The 23,520-nt window shown below is 38.6% G+C and overlaps 1 protein-coding gene across 1 annotated transcript; it reads right to left on the bottom strand.

Moving 5' to 3' along the window:
• Positions 1-520: 520 nt before the first annotated feature.
• Positions 521-22,179, bottom strand: LOC149169458 (uncharacterized). Its single transcript, XM_089428703.1, has 2 exons — positions 21,742-22,179; positions 521-830 (listed from the first exon to the last, which is right to left on the bottom strand). The coding sequence occupies exon 1, from the start codon at positions 22,024-22,026 to the stop codon at positions 21,754-21,756; it is 273 nt and encodes a 90-aa protein (XP_089284829.1). The 5' UTR covers positions 22,027-22,179; the 3' UTR covers positions 521-830; positions 21,742-21,753.
• Between the last annotated feature and the right edge of the window lie 1,341 nt (positions 22,180-23,520).

Here is a 23,520-nt window from a genome sequence, read left to right as displayed (position 1 = left end):
ATGATGCAAAAGGATATTTTATTTTGAAAGTGACTAAACTTCTATTCCAGTGCATTTTCCATACATCTTCCATCAAAAAGATATATATGATGCAAGTGAATAAAGGAATACAGGAACTCAACAACAGACATCCTTGGGGACAAATATACAATCATTTAGTGATAATAGTTTTTGAAACTTTGCTTCTCATCGTCTTGTTTGAAGTGGCTTTGAAATGGCACAAACCAAAGGCAATAATGCACACAGAAATCAACTTCAGATATGAACTTTCCATATAAGCCAGAAATTTGACAACGAGGTGCAATCGTGCCTTTTCGTACCAGAAGTGAACCTAAACATATGAACTATCAACAAGCTTTAAGCATTTCCAAGATTTAAGAGTTTTTTTTTCCCACCAATTCATGCAGCAATAGCAGAAAATGTGGACTGTGATGTTTGAACGAATCATGCAGATATAGACTTAGGTAAAGCATCTTTCTTATCTTACTGGTTCCAAAATGACATCACTACAAAGCCATCGTCAGACAAGAAATCCATTCATATTGAATCCATACTAAATAACATGAGAATTCTACCAACTCCAATGTCAATCAGAAAGTTTGGCATAGTTAAATTCTTTGATAAGCACAAGGCATCTAGAAAATAATATTATTCTGTTTTATCATGTTCCATGTACTCTCAAAAGCATGACATTCAAAATGCAAAATGAATACATTAAGGTTTGTCAATATTTATTTTCACTGGAGCTTGTCATTCAAGAATAAAATGATATCCTGATTTGCAAGATGTACTTAGAAACAATTCTGCTAAGCACAGCCCACTTTATGACTCTGCAAAAATCCAAAACACAAGATTCAGATCTTAAAAAACGGTGACAAAGAGAAAACAACACACAAATTATTAAGATTCATATTAGACATGATGCCAAAGAAAACAAAAAGTTTTCACTTGAACACATTTCCAAACGGTATAGAAAACATTCAGCGTCAAGGGAAGCTTATTGAACAATTTCCTCCAAACTGAAGCTAGGGCAACAACTGGAAATAAATTAATTTAGGTAAAAATATTATTTTTTATATAGAATTGATTTTGGCTAAGGGGCAATACGCTATGGGGGTGATGCCTTCAAATCATAACGAACAAAAAAAATAAGGGTAGCATAGTATTATTCAAAAAGATCATTAAAATCAAGAGCTCTGAAATTTAACAATTGCCCATTCCAGAGGTCATTAAAGGCCCTCAAAATGCAGCCATAAAACTTACATGTTACTGGGATGAGGAAGATGGCAGGTAGAATTTTCAATTTTTGACATTTTGTTTCAAATGAAAATGTTTAGCAGTTAAGTCCAAAGGAAATAGAATGTCAAATTTTCAATTTTTGACATGTGTCAATCGAGAATCCTTGACAGTTAAGTCCAGAGGGATTAGAAAATATGCTCAATGTCCAACAGCATAGTGCAAACCACAAGGCTAGTAATCCATTTGGTTGGGAAACAGTTAAGGTTGAACCCAGAAAATGACAAATCAATGAAGTATAGATGCCATTGAACAGAAATCTGTTGAATCAATCAAGTAGAGAATCCGTTGAATACATCTAGCAATATAGTACTAGGTATCCCTAGTTGTTGATGTTTGTAGCTCGGGCAGGTACTTCTGCACAGGTGTAAGTGTGTAGGTGTGGAAAAGTCATCCAATATCTCCTTAGAACACAAGCTCAAATGTGAGCAAGTCACTGATGTAACTTAAGCCTAAATCTAACTTAGAAAAGCACATAATTATTATGTTGGCTAATTGGGCTAAAATAAACTTAAGAAAAGTTGATAATTACTTTAATGATTATGTTTTGATCTCAGCCCTTGATCTCACCGTCAATCACTTGGGAGATGAGGATTAGGGATTTAACACAATGAAAAGTTATGAAAACAAGGCTAAGGAGATAAAGAATACACACCATACAGTAACACAAGATTGAGAGAGGCATCTCAGTGAGGACTGTGATATTCTAGTGTGCTAGGTCTAAGGGAGTGCAAAAGGAGAGCTTGGAAATCCAGATCAGCCAAGGGGATCAAGCACCGATCTTGGGCCTGATCTGTTGGATCAGATCCCAGGCATTTTTTTTAATCTGCAATCTTTCTCAGTTAGGCTATTTTGTTAGAACAAGAGCCCAAGTCAGTTCTGAAAGTTAATGAACTGTGATTGGGTAGAATATTTTGCTTCCGCTGAATTCAGTGTTAATGAAGTTCTGCAATTAATCAGCAGATCTGTAATCTGCTAGGAATTACGTGTCAGGTGCTACGTTTGCAAGAAAAACTAACACCAATCTAGATCCACCTTAACTCTGGATCTATCAAGTGCCAAGAGGGATCAAATCTCCCAAGCTGAAAACCTCTATTTTGAGTGCAAAACTTGAGGAAAGGTTTGCACCTCAAAGAGATTTGATCCCTCCCAATGCTTGATAGATCCAGAGTTAAGATGGATCTAGGCTGGTTTAATATATATATACATATCATCGGTAAAACCATGGGTTGTCAAAACCTAGAGCCCAAAAACCGCCAATGGTGAAATGACTCTATGACCTCAATTTTACCTGAATTACGGTGACAATATTTATAAGCATTAGTTTGTTATAATTTTCTAATTTTAATTTTCTTTTAAATAATTTTAATTTTACTTTTTTTATTTGACCGAGTCAAAATGTTTACAAAATGTAACATTACAACCTATTTTCCATACTGGAATGGAGAGCGCCTCTCGGTGCAACTAGTAACAAAAGTTGTAAACAGCAATTTATCAAGAATTTAAAGCACCTCATAATAGCACACTCGCATAATTGCTAAAACTTTTTCCTTAAAAGATAATATGCCAGGACCTATGTGATGGAGTCAAGAAACAATCACAAACTATATTAAGGAAGTAAATCTCACCTAAGAGATGCACAGTTATAAGGTAACACACATTCAATGGCATACCCATGTTGCCATCCACGAGTATATTGACACCCCACCGTCTCAATCTAATATATCAAAGGTGTTGTACGGTAACGTGCTCAAGAAGTGATGACAAAAGTACATTAGTATTAGAAAAATCTTGGGGCATGTTACCAGATAACAAGAAGTTAACCAATGACAAAAGTTAGTGTAACAATGAACATTCTTCTATAATGGTGAACAAGTGGACATAACAATGAACTACCTCTTTCCTCCTAGACTTTTAAACTTTGCAGCGTTTGTTTGGGCTTCACTGCAACCAGGTACTTGCACTCAAAATATCTCACATTTATTCCCAAGCCACTTATCTACCCAGATATTACCAATTCCTAATGTAAGAGTAACAATATTAGCAGTCCTGGAATTGGACAGAATAATAGAATCCTATATGCAGTATATACACATGGAACAACTTTCAAACCAACAGTCATCATTAACATTCGACACATAAAACTAACATACAGATGAAACAGCTTTCAAACCAACAGTCATCACTAACATTAGACACATCAAAACTAACATACAGCATTTCATCGCAATCAAAGCAACACAAAACACGTATCTTAAAAATAAATTAGGCATGGGAAAAAGGTTGCTGGACGAGCATTTTCCACCCAGCTGCAGGTACTTCTACTCAAATGCCACTCCCAAACTGGGACTAAAAAATGACAAGGGCTATGTGAGAAAATGCAAGTTCTCTCACAGAAACAAACCTGACAACAATATATAAATTCTGTGCTCGCCTGCAGACTACAAGTCTAAGAGTTGATTAACTCAGCTAGTGCCATTGCTAGTCTACTTGCCTAGCTTGGCAAGGGACATAACAGCACTGGACTTCAGTACAAGGACCTTCTGTAGAAGCTAGCCAAGCAGCCTTCCTAGCCTACTTGCAACTTGCAAGTATGAGGACCTCTTTTCCAGCCTACTAGCTGGAACAATGGACCTAAATCCCTGCTAGGCTACTGTATAGAACAAGGAATTGCCATTAAACTGAACTTGCAACAACTCTTCCTCAATCTGTCATGGCTATTCCCTCACAAAAGCAGAAGAAACAGTTTAGCACACAAGACCTGCCATAATCCCTAATGCAGTCTGGAGCCTATTACATGAGAGTGGCATGGTGGAGGGGCTTCAACTTTTGGCAGCAAGTTTTCCCGTGCTCTCTTTTACCATCATGAACACAGAATGAGAAAGTACTGACCACAAGCAACCAAAACGACCCCACAACACTCTCAAGAGGTAGTGTGTGTGTGTGTGTGTGCACAAGTAAGGTGGTAAATGAGCATCAAATGTACATGTGGGTGAGGTGCCTATAATTCTAACATGCCTCAAAGCTTTTCTTACTTTTGCTACTGACATACTAGAACAAGTCTGAGCCCCGGGGATTACTTAACCAAATTAACAACATTGTTTGCATACCTGCTTAGCATGGTGAGAGCCATAACAACATTCCCAGAACTCAACAAAAGACTAGCATATAGCAATTAGTCAGGAACCTTGCCAGTCTGGTCCCTAGTACAAGGCTTGTTGGCCAGCTTACTTACTAGTATAAGGCCCACCTGCCAGCCTACTCACAAGAACAAAGAATTGCCACTAAACTGTATTTACAGCAGCTCCTATCTAAAATTGGCAACTAGGGCAAAATCCCACTTTGGACAGCTCATTTGATGGAGATGATTATTGCATTGAAATCCTCTTTTAGAGAGGACCAAAATCGACCTAAAGATCATCAAATTTGGACAAGGAAAAATATGTTTTTGAGGTCAAGCCCACACACGTGCAAATTGTCAAGGTCAGCCACATCATTATGTAGGTTCATGAAGCCCAATGGACATGTTTCTTGACCCTCAACAACTCATATAAATAAGAGAGACCTCAAACCTTATTTGGCATCATCACACAACATCATTTCTCTCTCCTCATCTGATTGGATCATACAAATTACAGGAGCAGTTCCTCTTCTCACACATGTCGCTGAAAGACGACGAATTACAGGGTCGAAATTCAGGATCTGTTTGACCAACGTTGACCAGGGCCTTTTTTACCTCTTTTGAAAGCGTTTTTTGTGCCAAAATTTCGGTTTTGGAAGGCTGCATTAATTGGCACAGGAACCAAGGTTTTCTGGGCATGTTGGCTGGACTGACCGCACGGTTGACCATACGACAGAAGTTCAGATTTTGACCAAGTTTGTCCGCTGTTTTATTGACTGTTTTGGGCTGACTTTGACCAGCAAAGAAGGCCAAGTTTGACAGGGTTTGACTGAGCTACATTGTGGACTGTTTGCTGCTGCATTGACAAGCATTGACTTTCTGCTTACGGCAGAATTTGACTGCTGTTGACTACAGATTTGACAGGGCTGTTTTAACTTTGATTTGGCAAGTCAATTTTGACTTTTGTACTTTCTCTCTCTGCTAAACATTTGATATAAGAATAAGAATTGATCAAAGGGTTTTCCCCATCTTGGGGTTTTCCCTTGCCATTCGCCAAATCCTGGTGTTCTCTTGTCTTGGCTTGTCTTCTGCATTTATTGTTTATGTTCTATCTACAGTTATTGTCAATGTGATTAATGGTTAATGTGATTGCTATTGGAAATTAAATTGGAAATTGTCATTGGGCTATCTAAAGGACATTGAAGTAATTGTTGCAAGCATAGAACATACCATTGTTAACTAAAATTAACATGGTATCAGAGCCCAGGTGAAGACAAAGCCCAAGCAAGAGAGAGAAAAGCAATCACTAAGAGATCTGTTGGACAAGACTATTGGACAAGTCTCCATGGCATCTACATCTTACTTCAAAACTGAGGACAAGCTCAATGACAAATCCGACTATAATGATGGAATATAACATTGGATCTGACTTTGGAGGAGCATGAAGTATTGGGGTCTTGGACAGTGTGTAGGGAAAAGTGAAGGAGCCTCTTTCAAATGCACCAGCTGCTGCTAAGATGAAGTCAAAGCAAAGAAAATTATCAGACTCCATTCAAAAACATTTGGTTGCCTATATTTCTAATCTGAGAACATCTAAGGAGATGTATGATAAGTTGGTTGGGATGTTCAAAGTGAACAATGCAAATCAAATTCTCTTTCTCAAGAACAAGTTGAAGGATATCAAGATGGATAAAGGGAAATCTATCCAATCCTACTTTGTGAAAATTCCTAATCCTCAAGGAAGCTTGGTTGATTGATAGTGGAGCCTCAAGGCACTTCACTGGATACAAAGAGGCCCTCTCACATTTAGTTGAAAAGAAGACTAATCTAAAGATCATACTTGGAGATCATGCCACCTACACTGTGAAAGGGATAGGTATTGTCATTCTTCACTTGAATCAAGGTCAAACCATTCACCTACAAGAAGTATTGTATGTGCCCGATTTGAAGAAGAACTTGGTGTCTATTTCTGCAATGGAAGATAAAGGCTTCAAGGTAGCATTCATTGATGGAAAGGTATGTATTAGGCAAAGAAATCATAAAGATGGATTTCCTCTTGAATTTAGGATTGATGGTCTATCAAATTGGTGGAAGTCCTTTACGAGCTTTGGCAAGCAATACTTCACTTCAATCTGATCTATGGCACCAGAGATTTGCCCATTTACATTACAAAGCCTTACCTGGGGTAAGAAAGATGGTCACGGGGATGCCCAAATTTAATATGAAAATGAAGGAGTTTGTCAGGGATGTGCAACTGAGAAACATACAAAAGGACCATTCCCTTCTAATGAAAGTCAGACAACCGATATTCTTCAATTGGTCCATTTTGACCTATTTGGTGCCCTACGCATAACCTCATTAGGAGGATAAACATATTATGTAATCTTTGTGGATGACTTCTCACGCAAAACATGGATTTATTTCTTGAAGAGGAAGGATGAAGTATTCAGATGATTATGTTCTTTCAAAAGCATTGGTGGAGAATCAAACAGGGAAGAAGATCAAGATATTGAGGACTGACAATGGAACCGAAAATGAATCAAATGAATTCAATCACTTTTGCAGAGAGGTTGGCATTAAGAGGGAGACAATTGTTCCATACACTCCTGAGCAGAATGGAGTTGCTCAAAGGAAGAATCGAGCAATCATGGAAGCCCCTCCATGATCAAGGTCTACCAAAATTCTTGTGGGGAGAAGTTGCCAACATTATCGTATATGTTCAAAATAGGAGCCCTCATCAAGCATTGGATTTCAAGACACACGAAGAAGTCTTCACTAGTAAGAACCCTGATGTTTCTCATTTTAGAATCTTTGGTTGTCCGGTATATTTTCATGTGCCTAAAGAGAAAAGAAATAAGTTGGAAGCTTCTGGGAAGAAACGTATATTCGTCAACTACAGTGAAAATTCAAAGGCATACAGAATCTATGTGCCTGGTTAAAGAGATGTGGAAGTAAGTCATGATGTCACCTTTGATGAAAATACTGCCCTTGGGAAAGCCAGAGATCTCCCTATCCCAAGGAAGGACAATGATGCTTTCAAAAAACAAGATGAACCTTCGACAGATGAGCCTATGTCTGATGTTGAAGGCCCGATGGATCTTATTGATCCACCTCCTAGTGATCCCTCTACCTCAATGAAACGTCCACTATGGCTCAAAGATACTCTCGAAGATGCTGAGTACTATTATTCAAGTTGGACCTTGCACGTCTGAAGAAGTCGTAAAGCACCAAGTTTGGAAAGATGAGATGAATGAGGAGTATAAGTCATTCATGAAGAATGATGTCTGGGACATGGTTCCTAGACCCAAGGACAAGTCTGTGGTCACTTCTAAATGGCTTTACAAAATTAAACATGGAGTTGATGGGAGTGCTGAAAAATATAAGGCCAGGTTTGTTGCTCGTGGCTTCTCTCAAAAGGAAGGAGTGGACTATGACGAAATATTTGCACCAATTGCCTGATATACCACTATCTGATCCATTATTACTCTCGCTACAAATCAAGGATGGAGCATACATTAAATGGACATCAAAATCACTTTCTTGCATGGCTCGCTTAAAAAGGAAGTCTACTTGAAACAACCTCGGGGGTTTGAGGTTCAAGATCGAAGGACACATGTATGCAGGTTGAAGAAAGCTCTTTATGGGCTGAAACAAGCCCCTAAGGCTTGGTACAAGAGGATTGATAGTTATCTCGTGAAGTTGGGATTTACAAGGAGCTATGTTGATCCTAACCTATACTTCAAAGTTGAAAAGGACATGCCTCTTATTTTGGTCCTTTATGTTGATGATCTCTTTCTAACAAGTGCAGACCCTCTCCTTTATCAATGCAAGAGGGAGTTGATTTCCGAGTTAGAGAAGAAGGACCTAGGTCTGATGCATTACTTCCTAAGCCTGGAGGTATAGCAAAAGTCAGGCAAGATTTTTCTTTCTCAAGGAAACTACATTGTGAAGCTGCTAGAGAGATGTGGGATGGTGGAATGTAAGCTTGTGTCTACTCCAATGGAACTCTTAACTTCGAGAAGCTATGTAAAAGTGATGCTAGGTCCGAATTGGCAAACCCTTCCGAGTATAGACAACTTGTGGTGGCCCTAATATTCTTGGTAAACTCCCGACCAGACATATGCTTCACTATGAATACTTTGAGTCAATTTATGGTTAAGCCACATCACATACAATGGATTGTTGCTAAGAATCTCTTAAGATATCTCTGTGGCACAATCAACTATGGGTTGAGATACACTACCAAGAATTTGAGGCTACATGGATATTATGATGCTGACTCGGCTGGCAATGTGATAGATAGAAAGAGCATGTCATTATGTTGCTTCTCAATGGGGTATGCTTCAATTTCATGGATGAGCAGGGACCAGAAAATGGTTGTTTTAAGCAACGTCGAGGTCGAACATATTGTTGCTAGCATGGCCTGTTGTGAAGCTGTCTGGTTGAGGAAGCTCTTCAGTGAGCTATTTGAGCACGTGATAGATAGCATCGTGATCTATTGTGACAACTAGAGTGGGATTCGCCTTTAAGAGAATCATGTGTTCCATGACAACTCCAAGCATATTGACATCAAGTGCCACTTTATCTGGGATATGGTACAACGAGGAGCAATAAGGCTCCAACACATCAGGATTGATGAACAGATTGTTGACATCCTCACAAAGCCCTTAGGGAAGGTCAAATTCTTAATCTTCCGAGAAAGACTTGGAGTCGTGGAAGGACCCTCCCATGAGGGTCCCACTTGAGTTGAACACTGAGCTCTGGGAGCTCCTGGGGGCTTGGGGTACTTCTTGGAGCTATAAGCGACCATAGGGTGAGTGGTTCACCTTCACCTATAGGTGTGTTGTGTACAAGGTGAGTGGTTCACTTTCCCCTGCAATACCCCATGATGTGTGTAGGATGAGTGGTTACCCTTCCCCTACAAAGGATGATATATGCATAGGATGAGCAGTTCACCTTCTCCTATGGCATTTGAGCAGGATGAGTAGTTCATCTTCTCCTACGGATGCCCCAACATACATCCTACCCATGTAGTCCGGGACTCATGGGAAGTACCTCTCATCTAGCCAATGAGTTGGGTAATCAAGGTAGGGACCATAGCACTACAGATGGACGCATCGTGTACTATCGTACTCCCTATGTCTAGGATGCATGGTGTTCAACAAATTGATCATTCAAGATCAAATCTTATTGGGGTTCTACCCCTAGACTGACTTCGGTCATTGGAGAGTGGCAAGGTCTTGTGACACACTCTCGATTGATTCTTCTTTATTATTACATCAATGTTCAGCAGAGTTTAGATGAGACGCAGAGATGGTTAATGATGACAAGATGACATGATGATGAATGGATTGGCAGGTGGAATTCTCCCTAGTTGAGAGGGAGTGGAAGGAAGGGACAGATAAACACTAATAAGAACCATCTTGTAAACTGGAACACAGTGAGAGCACTGCTAGAAAAAGGACTGGATATCAAGGATCTTTGAATATGAATCTAGCGTTGGGAGAAAAAAATTGTGGAGACTGGTATCTGGGAGAAAAGAATGGTGGAAAACAAGACTTCAAAAAAATTATTTGCAATCCAGCAAGCCAAGAAGCTTGAATTGTCAAATCCCTGAGATCAGAGGTTCTTTCATGGCATTTATGCAAAGCTGCCACCTCTATTATTCAAAATCATCTGTCCTGGGTTCCTGGTAATGGAAAGGAAATCAAAATTTGGGAGCACCAGATCCTGGGTAGGCCACCATTAGCTCAAAGTCCTCAGTTAAACAGAATTTGCTCTCTTTGATCTATCTCGTTGGGGCCAGTCTGAATCAAGAAGTTGGACAGGATGGAAAGTTAAAACAGATCCACTCAAGGCTCAGTTATTTTCCCTCTTTAATCATTTGCGAGGGGCTGCTCCTCTAGGCAGGTATATTAAGGAATCGGGATACTAGAGGATGGAAACCTCATGGAGGAACTTATTCAGTTAAGAAGGGCTAATGCCCTAAAGCTATCTGAACAAAATCTGTCTCGTCCATCTGCTAGATGGAAAAAAGTTTGGGGAGGGGAATACTTGCCCAAAATGAGAATCTTCTGTTGGACAGTGGTGCATGGTAGAGTGTTGACTGCAGAAAACATGAAGAGATGCAGAATAATGGGTCCTTCGAGATGCCCGCTTTGCTGTGAGGAGGAAGAGACATTTATGCATCTCTTTTTGGAGTGAGTTTAGAAACCACTATGGCTACTATCTTTTGCAGGCAGCAGAACTAGGAAAAAACGTTTAACATTCATCAGGATTCGCAAGAGGTTTCAATCATGGCATAAACAATACCAAGGCACTTTCATGAATAAGAAGTTATTGGAAAGGGTTTGGCTAGCCATGCCTAATTACCTCTGTTGGAAGATCTGCTTGCAAGATATAGAGCAATCTTAAAACAAGAACACCTTCCAACAAGAATAATAGCCTCTCAATCATAGGAGCTTCTCCATGAAGCGAATCTCTCAAAGTGTGTTAAATGGAGTAATGTCGCTCGGATAGAAATTGAGGAACATCTATGGCTAAAGAATCAATTGATGAGGGGAATAGCACCATGAAGACAGGTAGACCTCAATGTTTTCACTTCCTGGCAGCTCTAGTTGAAGGAAGGAGAGTTCCAACAATGGCAATCACAGCGGAAGCAACATATATTATTCTTTGACAGAACTTTGAAAGGCAACCCAATGGAGGCAGATCCAAGAAGTATCATTTTAGATCCCAAAGGAAACCAGGAAGTGTGTTCTGCATGGGGGACCAGTGACACCACCAAGAATGAGGCAGAGCCACTTTCACTACATCAAGTGCTATCTTTGCTCAAAATCCCAGAGCAATACATCACATCACAATTGTGTGAGACTCTTCCATTATAGTGCAACATGTGCACTGCCATTCAACCACACATGACATTAATGATTAATCTAGGTGCTTGCATTGAGTTCTAATACCATAACGGGGATGGGATGGAGGTATAATGTAGTTTTAATATTATTGAGAATAGAAGTTTGCTTATTATGTTTTATTTGGTAATTGTAACCGGCCAAGGGGTGACAAGCTATTGTGGAATCCTTTCCTGCAAGGTCTGGTTGCATTTGAAGGAACAACAGAGGCTGCATTATTTCACCCCAACCGAATTCAGTGATGAATTCCAGTGATGAATTATTTATCTGCTGTGGAGAAAATATAGGATTCTATGGAGTCTGGTGCAGGTAATTTGGGTCTTCTGAGTTGGGAGCGATTTGATTTCAGAGTCAAAAGCAAGTGAGTGATTCTATAGATGGAGTGTATTAGAGCCATGGTCCAACATTTGTAAATATAACATTATGGCTGTTGGCTCTTTACTTATCAAGCACCATGGCTTTGGCTTTCCTATACCCAAGGCTCCTATATGCTTTAAGGGCATCATTGATAGGTTGTACAATTTCATCCAAATGGGGTGAGAGAAGAACATTAAATGGTATGCCACATACAATGAGAACCCTGAAAACTTTTGCATCCACACCATCCCTCCAACCTTGGTCAAGAAAAGCTAATATTGTTCTATGACCCAAATGCACAAGAGAAATAGAATCCACTAGCATGAGGGATCAGCCATCAAACATTCTATGTGAACCTGACATTTCAAATTCAATCCTTGAATTTTTATCTGTTTTGTGCAACCTCCTCTTTGTTCCTATATTTGTTTCTATCTTTTGATGGCACTCGATCACAAGTTGACTCCTAAAATCTTATTTTTGTCACATGACACGATCTGATAAAAATGTTTTATCACATAGGTATATGAACTTGTGTAAGTTGTTTCACAATGGGACATAGGTATATGAACTTGTGTAAGTTGTTTTACAATGGGAGTATGTAAATTTTGTAGTTCCATCCCTTGAGCTTTATCACATACTTCCACAAGGTATGCCACATGTAAAGAGAACCTTGAAAACTTTTGCATCCACACTATATCTACAACCTTGGTCGAGGAAATTTGATATTGTTCTATGACCCAAATGCACAGGCGAGATCCTGTTAGATTTCTTGAACCCAGATCAGATTTAATGTTCGATAAAATTTCCCAAAACAGAAATAAAACTAATTTCTTCAGATCTGAAAATTTATAACAAAAAATACTCTGGGTTCCTAACTCAGTTATGCACAGCAAAAATAAAACAGAAAACCAAGCACATAAAATTATTTGACACAGTTTTTACCCTGGAAACCCCAAAGTGGGGAAAACCAGCAAACTTGGGCTCTTTATTCAACTTCAGAAAATTGATTACAGCAACCCTTTTTCAGGAATTTTACAGCAGCAAATCACTCAGAAATTTCAGCACTTCAACCCAGCAAAAAAACAGTTGTACAGTCTGATGCAAATCGACCTGTATGGCCCAGCCAATCAGTCCACAATTCAGCCTTCTTCATCCCACACGAATTGCCCAAATTGGCCCTGTCAAATCAGCCTGATCTCTGCTCAACCAAATTGACCTGTACGGCCTGGTATCTTGACCTCAAAAAGTCCATTCATTGGCCCCAAAAGATAGCCTCTTCGCTGATCCAAACTCTGCTGTTAATTCGATCTCCTATCACTTTTGAATGCCCAGTTCTTGTGCTAAATCGAACTGATCTCTCCAACAACCCCTTTTCCTCTTTTCTAATTTTCTGACCTAACTCTCCAAAGTGACGGAGAGCTGAGATTGCACCTCCACACTTGAGATCAATGGTCTCAATAAAATCTTCCATTGAACTCTTAACTTTATAAAAAAAAAGTAACCAATAAAACCAAAAATTAAATTATTGATTTTAAGCCTAATATCCAAACTTAAGAAATATTTAAATAATTCATTTGTGAGAAAAATTTGGTGATTTACTGCATGTCATGGCACTTGACCAATGTAGAATCACCTTCCAAGCTACATTTTCTGAGGGATCAACCACCAAAGGTTTGATGTGAACTTGAGGTCTCGAATTCAGCCCTTGATTTTTTTTTATTTGCTTTGTGCAACCTCCTCTTCCTTCCTATATTTATTTCTATCTATTGTTGGCACTTGATCACAAGGTTTGACTCCTCTAGTCTTATTTTCATCGCATGGCATGATCCCAAAAAGATACTTTTTCACATAGGTATATGAACTTGTGTCACTTATTTTACAATGGAGGCATGTAAATTTTCCAGTTCCATTCCCTTTCCATCCCTCAAGCTTTGCCACATGCTTAGATAAGTATGCTGAACTCTTTGTGTTTCCTTCCATCATCATTATCAGTTTCATTATCATCATGCCATTCCACTTCTTCCTTCTCTACATGATATGTACCACTACCTACTTCTTCCTCCTCATCACTGGTATTTCGATTTCCAAAAACCACCATCATAATCAACAGTGGAACCAAAACGTTAAACCACATACCTATCATGCTTTTTAAGAATAACTTGCAAATTGCAATAAGATGGAGGAGGATAAAGGAGAAAGAGTAGGAGAAGAGACCATTCAAGTATTCAACATAGAAAATATACTCGTATACAAACACAAAAAAACAAAGACAAGAATGGGCTACCTCTTCGACTCTCCAATGGTGGTTGAATGTAACCATGGCAACCTTCAATCTCCCTTCCTAACTCTCATATATGGAAGCCTTCAATCTCCCTTCCAAGCTCTCTCAAATCGACTTCTCAACAACCAACAAGAAGCCCACTCAAAGCCCCGGCAAAGATGAGTGAAATGAGAAATAACATGAGAGCAAATGGTAAGAATGAGTATTTTAATCAATCAAGGAACACTAGTCATGCCTTTGACTTCATTCTCACAAACACAAAAGGAGCCCTGTTTTACCTAGGCCATGAGTGCTAGATAGGATCATTCAGGGACCACTTTTAAGCTCCTAAAGTGCCTCAAGAACACCTTGTGGGTGATTTGGGAGCATTGTTCCTTGTTCACTCAAAAAAGAGAGGGAACATGCTCCCAAAATTGCTCCCTAGAAGAAGCATATGGAAGCATGTTTCCAAAATGCTCCCTCTTAGAGCAAGTTTTCAAAGTGAAGCATGGGAGGGGCACCCCCTTGCAGTTGTCTAAGACAGCAAGGTTAACACAATTGTTGAAGAGCAATCTTGAAATTTTGCCACATTTGAAGCACTAGTGACATATTTTCTCACTTCGTTTTGTATAACTTGTTGTAGAATCTAATCGCAACCAATTTTAATACAAATTACATATGGTTATACCTTTTTGCTTAGGTCAAGTTTATGATCTAGAACTAATCTGAAATAACCCCCCACCCAAACTTGTAAAAAAGATAAACTTGGCAAAATTTGAAGTCAATCATCCAAAGGCCAAAGGCTTCAAGAAGATGAAAATAAATAACTTGATGGTTGACATTCCAAGGCCACATTATCATAAAGAATGCTTTGTTGATGCAAAAACAACCAAAGAGAGACGGAAAAAATGAAGCTTTGGAAGAAAAATGAATAATAGCAAAAGGATAATAGACTTGAAAAGTAGTTTGTTCGAAGATCAAAGGACAAAGGGAATTTTAAGCCTATTTGCGATGCACAAAGACTCTTTGAGCCAAAACAATATGCAAAATACCATTAGTGAGTAACAATACACAATCTCTAATTGAGGGTGTATAGCTCACATTTATAACAATTCTTAAGCATGAATAGAAGCCATCAAATGTTGGTTTTCCCATTTGGGTTTCCAAGGTAATCTATGTTGTTCATGGTGTGTTTAGTTGTTGTGTGATTGTATTGATCTGGATTTAATTTCATGCTTGTTGAAAGAGAAAGACCACATTCTCCATCCTCTTTATTGATTATTGGAATTGCTCGTTACAAAATACAAACTTATCATTGATCTCTAAATTGCGAAGTTGCACAAAGTATGCTTTAAATTGACCAATCATTGTTGCCACGATTCCATGGCATTGTCCGCTAGTATCTCCAATCATTCAATTACCTGATAGTCAATCATTTGATTTGTTAAACTCTTGTATGGATACCTACGCTCAATTACCCTTTCACTTTGTTGCTAGCATAAAAGTGGTGACTTGAATACTCAATGAAAACATAGCTACAACATTATTCTAAATGCATGGGATGAAGGGATCATTGTTTGGGTTTTGTTGTCACAAAATCTAGCAGGCCTTGGAGAGAGAACCCTACAAGGTATAAATTAGACCTATAAGAAACAATGGGGTAGTGGCCCACTGCCACCAAAGTCAAAACCCCCCACTCTTTACAGACTTTCACTAATCGGAGGACTCTCAATAAGGTATAGATCCCTTATAATGGGTATTCTACGGTTAAGGTATGAAATTATCTGACTAGGAGGTTTTCAAGAAAGACACAATTTTGATCCAAGGCTTCGTAAGGAAGCAATTTGCTTTCTATGAAGATACCTAGAAATGGAGGCACAAGACCTAGGGTTTAATTGATTTAATGAGCGTTGGAGCAACTCAAGATCAAGAAAAGGAGTTTTGGTTTCTTACAAAATATATTAGCTAAGCTAAGGCTCATGAAACCTTCAAGAAAGTCCTTAAGTTGAGGGAAGAATGACTAGGGTTTCCCTCTTAGGGCAAACACCTAGGGCAAGAGAATTTATGGATGAAATTCAAGTGGATGCCCACCAAATTGATAGGTTTTGTGGCAAACCCTACCTACTTTATGTTTGGAAAAACCCTCTCTCCCTAGAAAAATTCGCACAAGCACTAGATTCCTTCTCTAGCCTTGAAAGAACCGAATTTAAGAGAGAGAAAAGAAGGATAAAGTGTGAGGTTGATCTCCAACAATTTGGATTAGTGCCTTGTCCTTTTGGGCAAATGGAGTCAATGATGTTTTAAATTAGCCAATCTTGTTTCCAAGGAAGCTAAAATTTGATGCCCTAGCAACAAATTTCAAGCATTTACCCACTCAATGAAATAATGGAGTTTTATGGGAGAGCTACTAGGAGTTCACCACTAGGACAATTCTTAACATGTCATGTATGAGTAATGCATGCAATATTCATCTAGCTAGCATTCAATTAATCTTCAATAAAATTAGGGCACAATTTAGCATGAACTAGAATCAATCATTCCATACATTAGACATAGAAAATAGATCTTCAACAATTAAGAGTACTTACAAGACAATGTGCAAGAAATCCATCCATTAATCCAAAGAATAGCTCCAAAGAATATCCAAAAATCAGCTCCAAACATCAAAATGCATCCAAGATCCAATATAGTCCACAAAAGAGCAAGTGTGAGTTTCCTCTATGAGGTCAAATTCCAAGTGTGATGATGATGAGAGATCAAATGAAATCTCTCTAATATATATGTGCTCTAACATGTCTTATTTTAGCCTACAAGCCCCTTAACTAATAAAATAATGTGCAAGTAATGGCCTAGGTCACAAGTCAACCTAGTAGCTTTTGTAAAATTAATTTTATCTTCATAAATGCTAGCTGAAACGCTGACCTCAACTTGCATGGGCTTCCAGAGGACTAACGTTGAGGCCTTTTGGTGCCATGACAAGTGTAGAAGTCCTCTAAAATCAAGATCTAGGGGTTGGCCCCCACATCTCAATGTAAATCATCCTTTGGCCCCCAAATGTGGGTTTGGGGCACAAAATTGAGTCTCATGGGTCTCCAAGTGGTAAAGTATTTGTATTTGCTCCAACATTGAGGGCACTGAAGATGGTGCTAACCCTCCCATTTCTCAAGGTGAGAAACAAACCTCATCTAGGCTCTGGATCAACTACCACACCATGTATATACTGCTAAGCCAACTAGGGGCAAAATGGTCCAAGTGCAACAACATCCCATGAATAATAAGGAAAATGCAGGAACACTGTGGGTGTTGAAGGTGCCCATGGCTATGAATGATGCTCTACAATTGTCTGGAGTCCCATGGCTCTCAACACGTTACCTGTGGATGTCAATATGTTCCTCTAGAGGACCTGGACCCCAGTTAAGTTGCCCAAACTTATAGATAGAAACACCTACCAATTAAACACAATATCCACTATTGCAGCTTTCAAAATTAGGTACATCAATCATTATTCACTTCATATGGTCATAATGTCACTTCATGAAAGAAATGGTCATAATGTCACTTCATATGTCATTTTTCTTCTAAAATTGGTAACTTAGTCACGCAATGGTGTTACCTTCCTAGGTAGCAGTAGTTAATAGACGACCATATTAGGTGTTCCCAACCCTCAAAGGGAAGTGACATGTCCTCAATCCACCATTCAATCGATAGGTGCCATGTGAATAATGATGGAATAGATGGGGAAAGAACTCCATGGCCAAGTGCCATGGTCAAAGGGACCAGCTATGATGGAATACCTCATCCTAGGTGTATAGATGTGAGGAGGGAGCAATCGTGGATGCATGAGTTACCTCGGCCTTTGTTTTTCCACCCCTTTATATTGTCTTTTACTTTTTCTTTATTTTTCCTTGTATTACTGCTCGTAGCTCGAGGAATGAGAGCTTGCTTTTTATGATGTATAGCAGTTATTACCCCCTTTGGGATGGGGCAGTTCATCGCCCATCAAGGGTTGGGACATGCAAGGGTTCCTTGTCTTCTATGAGATACGGTAGCATTGGCCCAAGAACCAGGTGATGGTCGTATGATAGAGGCAAAGCTCATGCTTGGCTTTTGCCCATGTGCTAATTTATAAGTCCCAACCATATTTTGCATTTTGATTTTTCTTTTGTTTTTCTTGTGGCCATCATATGCTCTTTCTTTTTCTTTTAGCTACATCAACCTCCCAGGGTGCATTTCCAGGCCCTACCCAAGGTATGAGGATGTGTGTATGCCAAATCCCAATGAACCAGTGGTTAGTTGACCCGAAGAAGGGAGGTGGAATAGGGGCTCATAATATAAGATGGAAAGTGGTAAGTATGGAATAGGGATAGATGGGGCTACGTTATCTCAATCATGGCTTCCCAAGTAGTGCCCCTTCCTAAAGCCATGGGCCATTAGGGGAGGTCCCACTGGACTAGGATAGAAAATTAACCCCCCATTTAAGGTGAGGGAACAAGACTACGGCCAAGACCCTTCTTTCTTCCAAGTCACCCCATAATTTATGCCAAAATACCCAAATACAAAGAAGCATAAGCACCCAATTGCATAATGAATAAGGCATCTTTTGATCAGAAGTCCACCTTCCAACATGTGCTCTTGACAAATGGGCGAGGAAACATGACTGATGCAGATGACAGAGATATGAATGGCACGTCACATCAACTACATATTTGTTCTCGGGGGTTGTTGGCTGCCAGCTGGAAGAGATGAATACGAGAAAAAGTTTCTCCTAGGGGTCACCCACGTTTGGTGAGTAACAAGTTCCTCAATCTATTAGTAGTTTGACAAGATCAATGGTAACTCCTCACTCTATTTGAATATTGTGTAACAAATGTGGTACACAACACCATTGGCGTGGATCTTTGTTGGGCATGCTACAGCGATACACCACCAAACACATGAATTTGGTGTTAGACACCAATGTCTATGTGATCCTTTCTTATCCAAGACGTGATTAGAGGCAATTCCAGACAATAATCCTTAAGCAAATAAAGATGGGTTTATGAAACAAGCATTGGGCTTGACCATCAAATATATATGGTGTAGTAGTCTCCCTATAACCATACATGTACTCTCAACCCATGTGTTTGGCTACTTATCTACAACCAAGCATTGGTATGTTTAGTTATTTGATCTAGGCATATCTTTATATGATCCATTGATAGTTTTGGGCAAATCTATGATACAAAAATGCTCTGATTGTACATTTGAAAAACAGAGAGCGCTAGTTCAGTTGGAAACATAATTGGAAAGTGCACTTGAATATATAACCTTGGCACCACAACCAAAAATGTCAAATTTAATTCTGCATTGGAGTAGATTGATGCTAGATCGAGAGAAATTGCAAAGAATCAATTTTTTTAAATTTTGCAAAAGAATCCATGATTATGAGACAAATATTGTTTACAGATCAAGAACTAAAGATAATTGTTTTAAATTCTACAAAATCATATGTGATGATGAGGCAATAGACCTACCATTTACAAGTCAACGACTAAAGAGTTGACATTTGTTGTACTTAAGGAGTTAATTTTGCAATAGTTCTACCCACATAAGTAGGCCAACTCATGTAATTGGGGCCATGTACAAGTGCTAGGCAAATTTCACAAAATATATACTATTTCCATTACTTGGCTTAAGGATATTCTTATTTATGTAAATTTACATAAGATATCAACTTCACAGTAAAAAATTCTTCAATTGGAAAAGGCAATGCTTAAATGTGTTGAACAAAAGCATCCATCAAAAAGAAGGGGTCCTTCAAGGTTGTTATTACCAAGCTAGCCAAAATGACAACAAATCTATGAACCAATAGAAAATCTTAAAGGGTTGATCAATCCTCCATGAGAATTGGTCTACACTGGCTAATCTTGTTTGGAGGAATGTTTATAATAACGTAAACATAGTTACTTTTGATGAGACAAGAAAGAACGAGTAGAGGATAGCCATCAAAATCAAAGCATTAATAATTGAATCAATAGAAACTATGAGGAAAGAATATAAATCAATCAACTATGATGAAGAAAGAATGGCTCAATTAATAAGAATTAATGAATTAGATAAATCTAGAAAATCTTATAGAGAAAATTTCCTTTTTCCCAACAATCCTCAAAATTGATAAAGCCCCGTATTTATTTGATGGCACTTAATTGTGAGTCCAGATTGGTTGGAATGCATTAAATTCACTCAATTCAACCTCTTCTTGGCATGCCAAAATGAGTGTATATATTTATTTTTTGTACTTGCAAAGTCTTTCCCAATATCTTCTTGATCCAATTCAAACTATTGGCTTTTTTGCCTCGCCATTTTTTTGTCAATTTCAAGCCTAGTAACTTCAAAAGCTCATTTCAATTAGTCATTGTCATATCAACCGTGACGGCTGTGGGACTCTTTACAGTTTTGCATGGATTGAGAAGGACATTAGAGTCTAGACCATGGCCTTTACAAGGTTGACATTTATGGAGACTCAAATTTAATTTTAATCTTTTTGGCAAGATATTAGCTCCTTGCCAACCAAGACTGATTGACATATTGGACAGAGATATTAGCTCCTTGCCAACCAAGACTGATTGGCTTATTGGACCGGGATATTAACTCCTTGCCAACCAAGACTGATTGACTTATTGAACAGGAGATGGCAGATTGCGAAACATGAATACATTTGAGGATGTCTACAGACAGCATGTTGACAAGATTTGGAATCATGTAACTAACAGGCACACAAAAGAAGCAAAGGAATTGCACAATGAAGTTTGAACAGGCATCGATATATCCAGACATCGACCCTTGACGATTCCGAAAAGGTTGAAGGGGCAATCTGTCATTAAAAATTTGATTTAAGAAACAAATTACTTGTCCTAATTTGAGTTAGACAGACATTTCAACACCCTCGTTCATTTTTTGGAAATGTTGTGGACAATATTACAACACTGTAGGTTCACTCATCAACACCCTGGCTCAATACTCTGAACTATCAGAAAGTACACTAAGAGATAAATACGCTACTGTTATAAAACAAGAAGGTAACAGGTGCTATGTTAACTATATCATTACAACAATCACAGGATATGTCAATGTGCTAAGTCAATCAATCATTCCAGAATTTCACTTGAAACAGAACTAACTAATATCCAATCACACAAAAAGACAACATGAGTGTGGGAAACGCAGAATCTGAGAAACCAGAAAAGAACCACCGGTAGTCATCCTAAATGATTTAACATGCGTTTACACAGGACCAACTGAAGCGATCGATTGCCCAAAAGAACGCAAAAGCAATAACTGGATTTCCTACCAGAATAGGATTCTTGGTGTAGTAAGAGGCATATTTTAGTCTATAGATGACATCAGTTTCAGAACTAATAGTAAACAGAAAACATCTGAAAGGAGATGTTAATGGTGCATTCTCCCGTACCGGACCTTTAATTTAAGATATAATCAAGGCCATAGACTATGTTCTTTATTCTCACTACTCCAGTTGAAGCATCGCAAACAGAAAGACCCATAGAACTAGTTGGAGTTAGGTTACGGCCACTGAATTTAACATCCCGGTCCGGATCATATCCTAAATTATCTATTCTTCTTGCTTTTGGGAGGAACTGTATAAATAAATAAAATGGTTTCCCATTAGGGTTCATTTTTTCTTGAACCTTTTCAACGATCGATTACATACATTTGTCATTCTCTCAGATCTACAATGAATAAGTTATTTCTGCAGGAACGCTGTTAAGGAATGTACGAGGGGTAAGAGTAAGGACCTGAAATTGAAATTAATGGCCACCATGCTCTTTCTTGTGCCTCTCGTGCTCGAGATGACGACGCTCTTCGGGCAGTGCAACCAAATAAGAAAAAGCGACACCGCCAAAAACAACATGGTTTAGCGGCTGGATCGAGCTTGTCTGGATGTATTTGGCATTGTAATCGTCCAGAGCTTGGGTGACCTTGGTCTTGATGAAGTCCTTGGACAGCATTGGCTTTATATAGCCAGGCACATCCTTCAGCTTCAAACCCCTTATTTCGTTGTAGAATTGTTTCAGTGCCATTGCTTCCTTCAAACTTCAAGCCCTACTTCCACTAACCCTGGATCCTCGAACCCTCGCAGCAGTCTATCTTGCACAACACAACAGAAAGAATTTAATAACCTCACAATTTTTATAAGGCCGGGGATATACTAGTTTTCACCCGGAACCCCTTCATTCCCGAAATACAACTCTCCTTTTCCTTATTTTAAGAAAAATAAAGTTTACAAAATTTGTTCAAGCTAGAAATGTTGCGATATCGATTACAAAATTTTTAGAGCAATGTCAACGTTGGGTGAATGCGGCCTATGCTTCTCATGCCTCTTGAATCTTGATTAATGTTTTATGTTTAGTGTGTATATAGTATAGTGATAGTGTATATACTTATGAGGTGCATGTTGAATAATGTTTTATTTTTAGTGTGTATATAGTATAGTTATAGTGTATATATTTATGAGGATGTTGAACCATGTTTTATGTTTAGTGTGTATATAGTATAGTGATAGTGTATATATTTATGGGGTATGTTAGATGGTTTGTGTGGGGTTAGATTTTATGAAGGTTTATGTTTAAATTTTATAGGGAAAAATTCAAGGTGGGAGTTAATTATGGAGGTTATTCCAGTTTGTGTATACTATTTTTAGTTATGAAAAATGTTGTTCTTATCATTTTTATATATAATCAAAATCAAGATCTAGATAGAGACATTTGTGATCCAAACATAGTCCTAGTCATAGTCACAAATCAAGATAAAGTTCTAGATAATCCAGGTAAAGTTCTAGATCCAAAGCTTCTAATAGAAGATCCATAACCAATTGAACCAGTAAAATGCTTGTTACATTGTCCCAAGGGGTGTCCAAGCTCGACAAAGTCTTGCACAATTCTGGTGACAATGTCACATTGTTGGGCAAAGCATTCTTCCATCCAACACTATGGTTGGCCCCTGCCACATCTTAGTGTAATATACAGCTTTAGTGGACCTAATGGTTAAGAACATGATTTCCTCTTATGAGGTCACAAGTTTAAATCCAAAGGGGGGCAGAGTATGTACACCTCTAAAAACTTTACCAATAAAATTGTTGCATGGAGGGCGTCTCGTGTCTCACAAACAAGGGGTCTCATACACCAATTTAGTGTCTGTTATGAAACCAGCTCACAAAAAGATAGAAAAGACAGATGAACGCCTTAGAAATAAGCCTCTTTGAGGAGGCAACCTCCTTTACATTACAAAAATGAACAATTCTTGGATGATACAAATGACAAGACCTCCTTTCTATATATATAGGAGTCTAAGGGGTCATAATATAATCAGAGCCGACATAACAATATTAACAATAGTGGGCTTCTATGGGGCACAATAATAACAATATTGGGACTACATGGGCACAACAATATAATAAGGGGGTTGTACTAATAACAATAAGGGGTTACACTAGTAGTATAGGGACCTAACATGCCCCTCTCCTTCAAAAAGTGTTGTCCTCAACGCTTGAGTAGTTCTTGATGCTTCTGTATAAA

The sequence above is a fragment of the Pinus tabuliformis genome, chromosome 4_2 (genome assembly GCF_031772625.1).
Source record: "Pinus tabuliformis cultivar Carrire ecotype Pingquan chromosome 4_2, CPIR1, whole genome shotgun sequence".
Lineage (NCBI taxonomy): Eukaryota > Viridiplantae > Streptophyta > Pinopsida > Pinales > Pinaceae > Pinus > Pinus tabuliformis.
The sequence above is the reverse complement of the archived record's forward strand: the minus strand, read 5'-3'. Positions and strand labels throughout refer to the sequence as shown.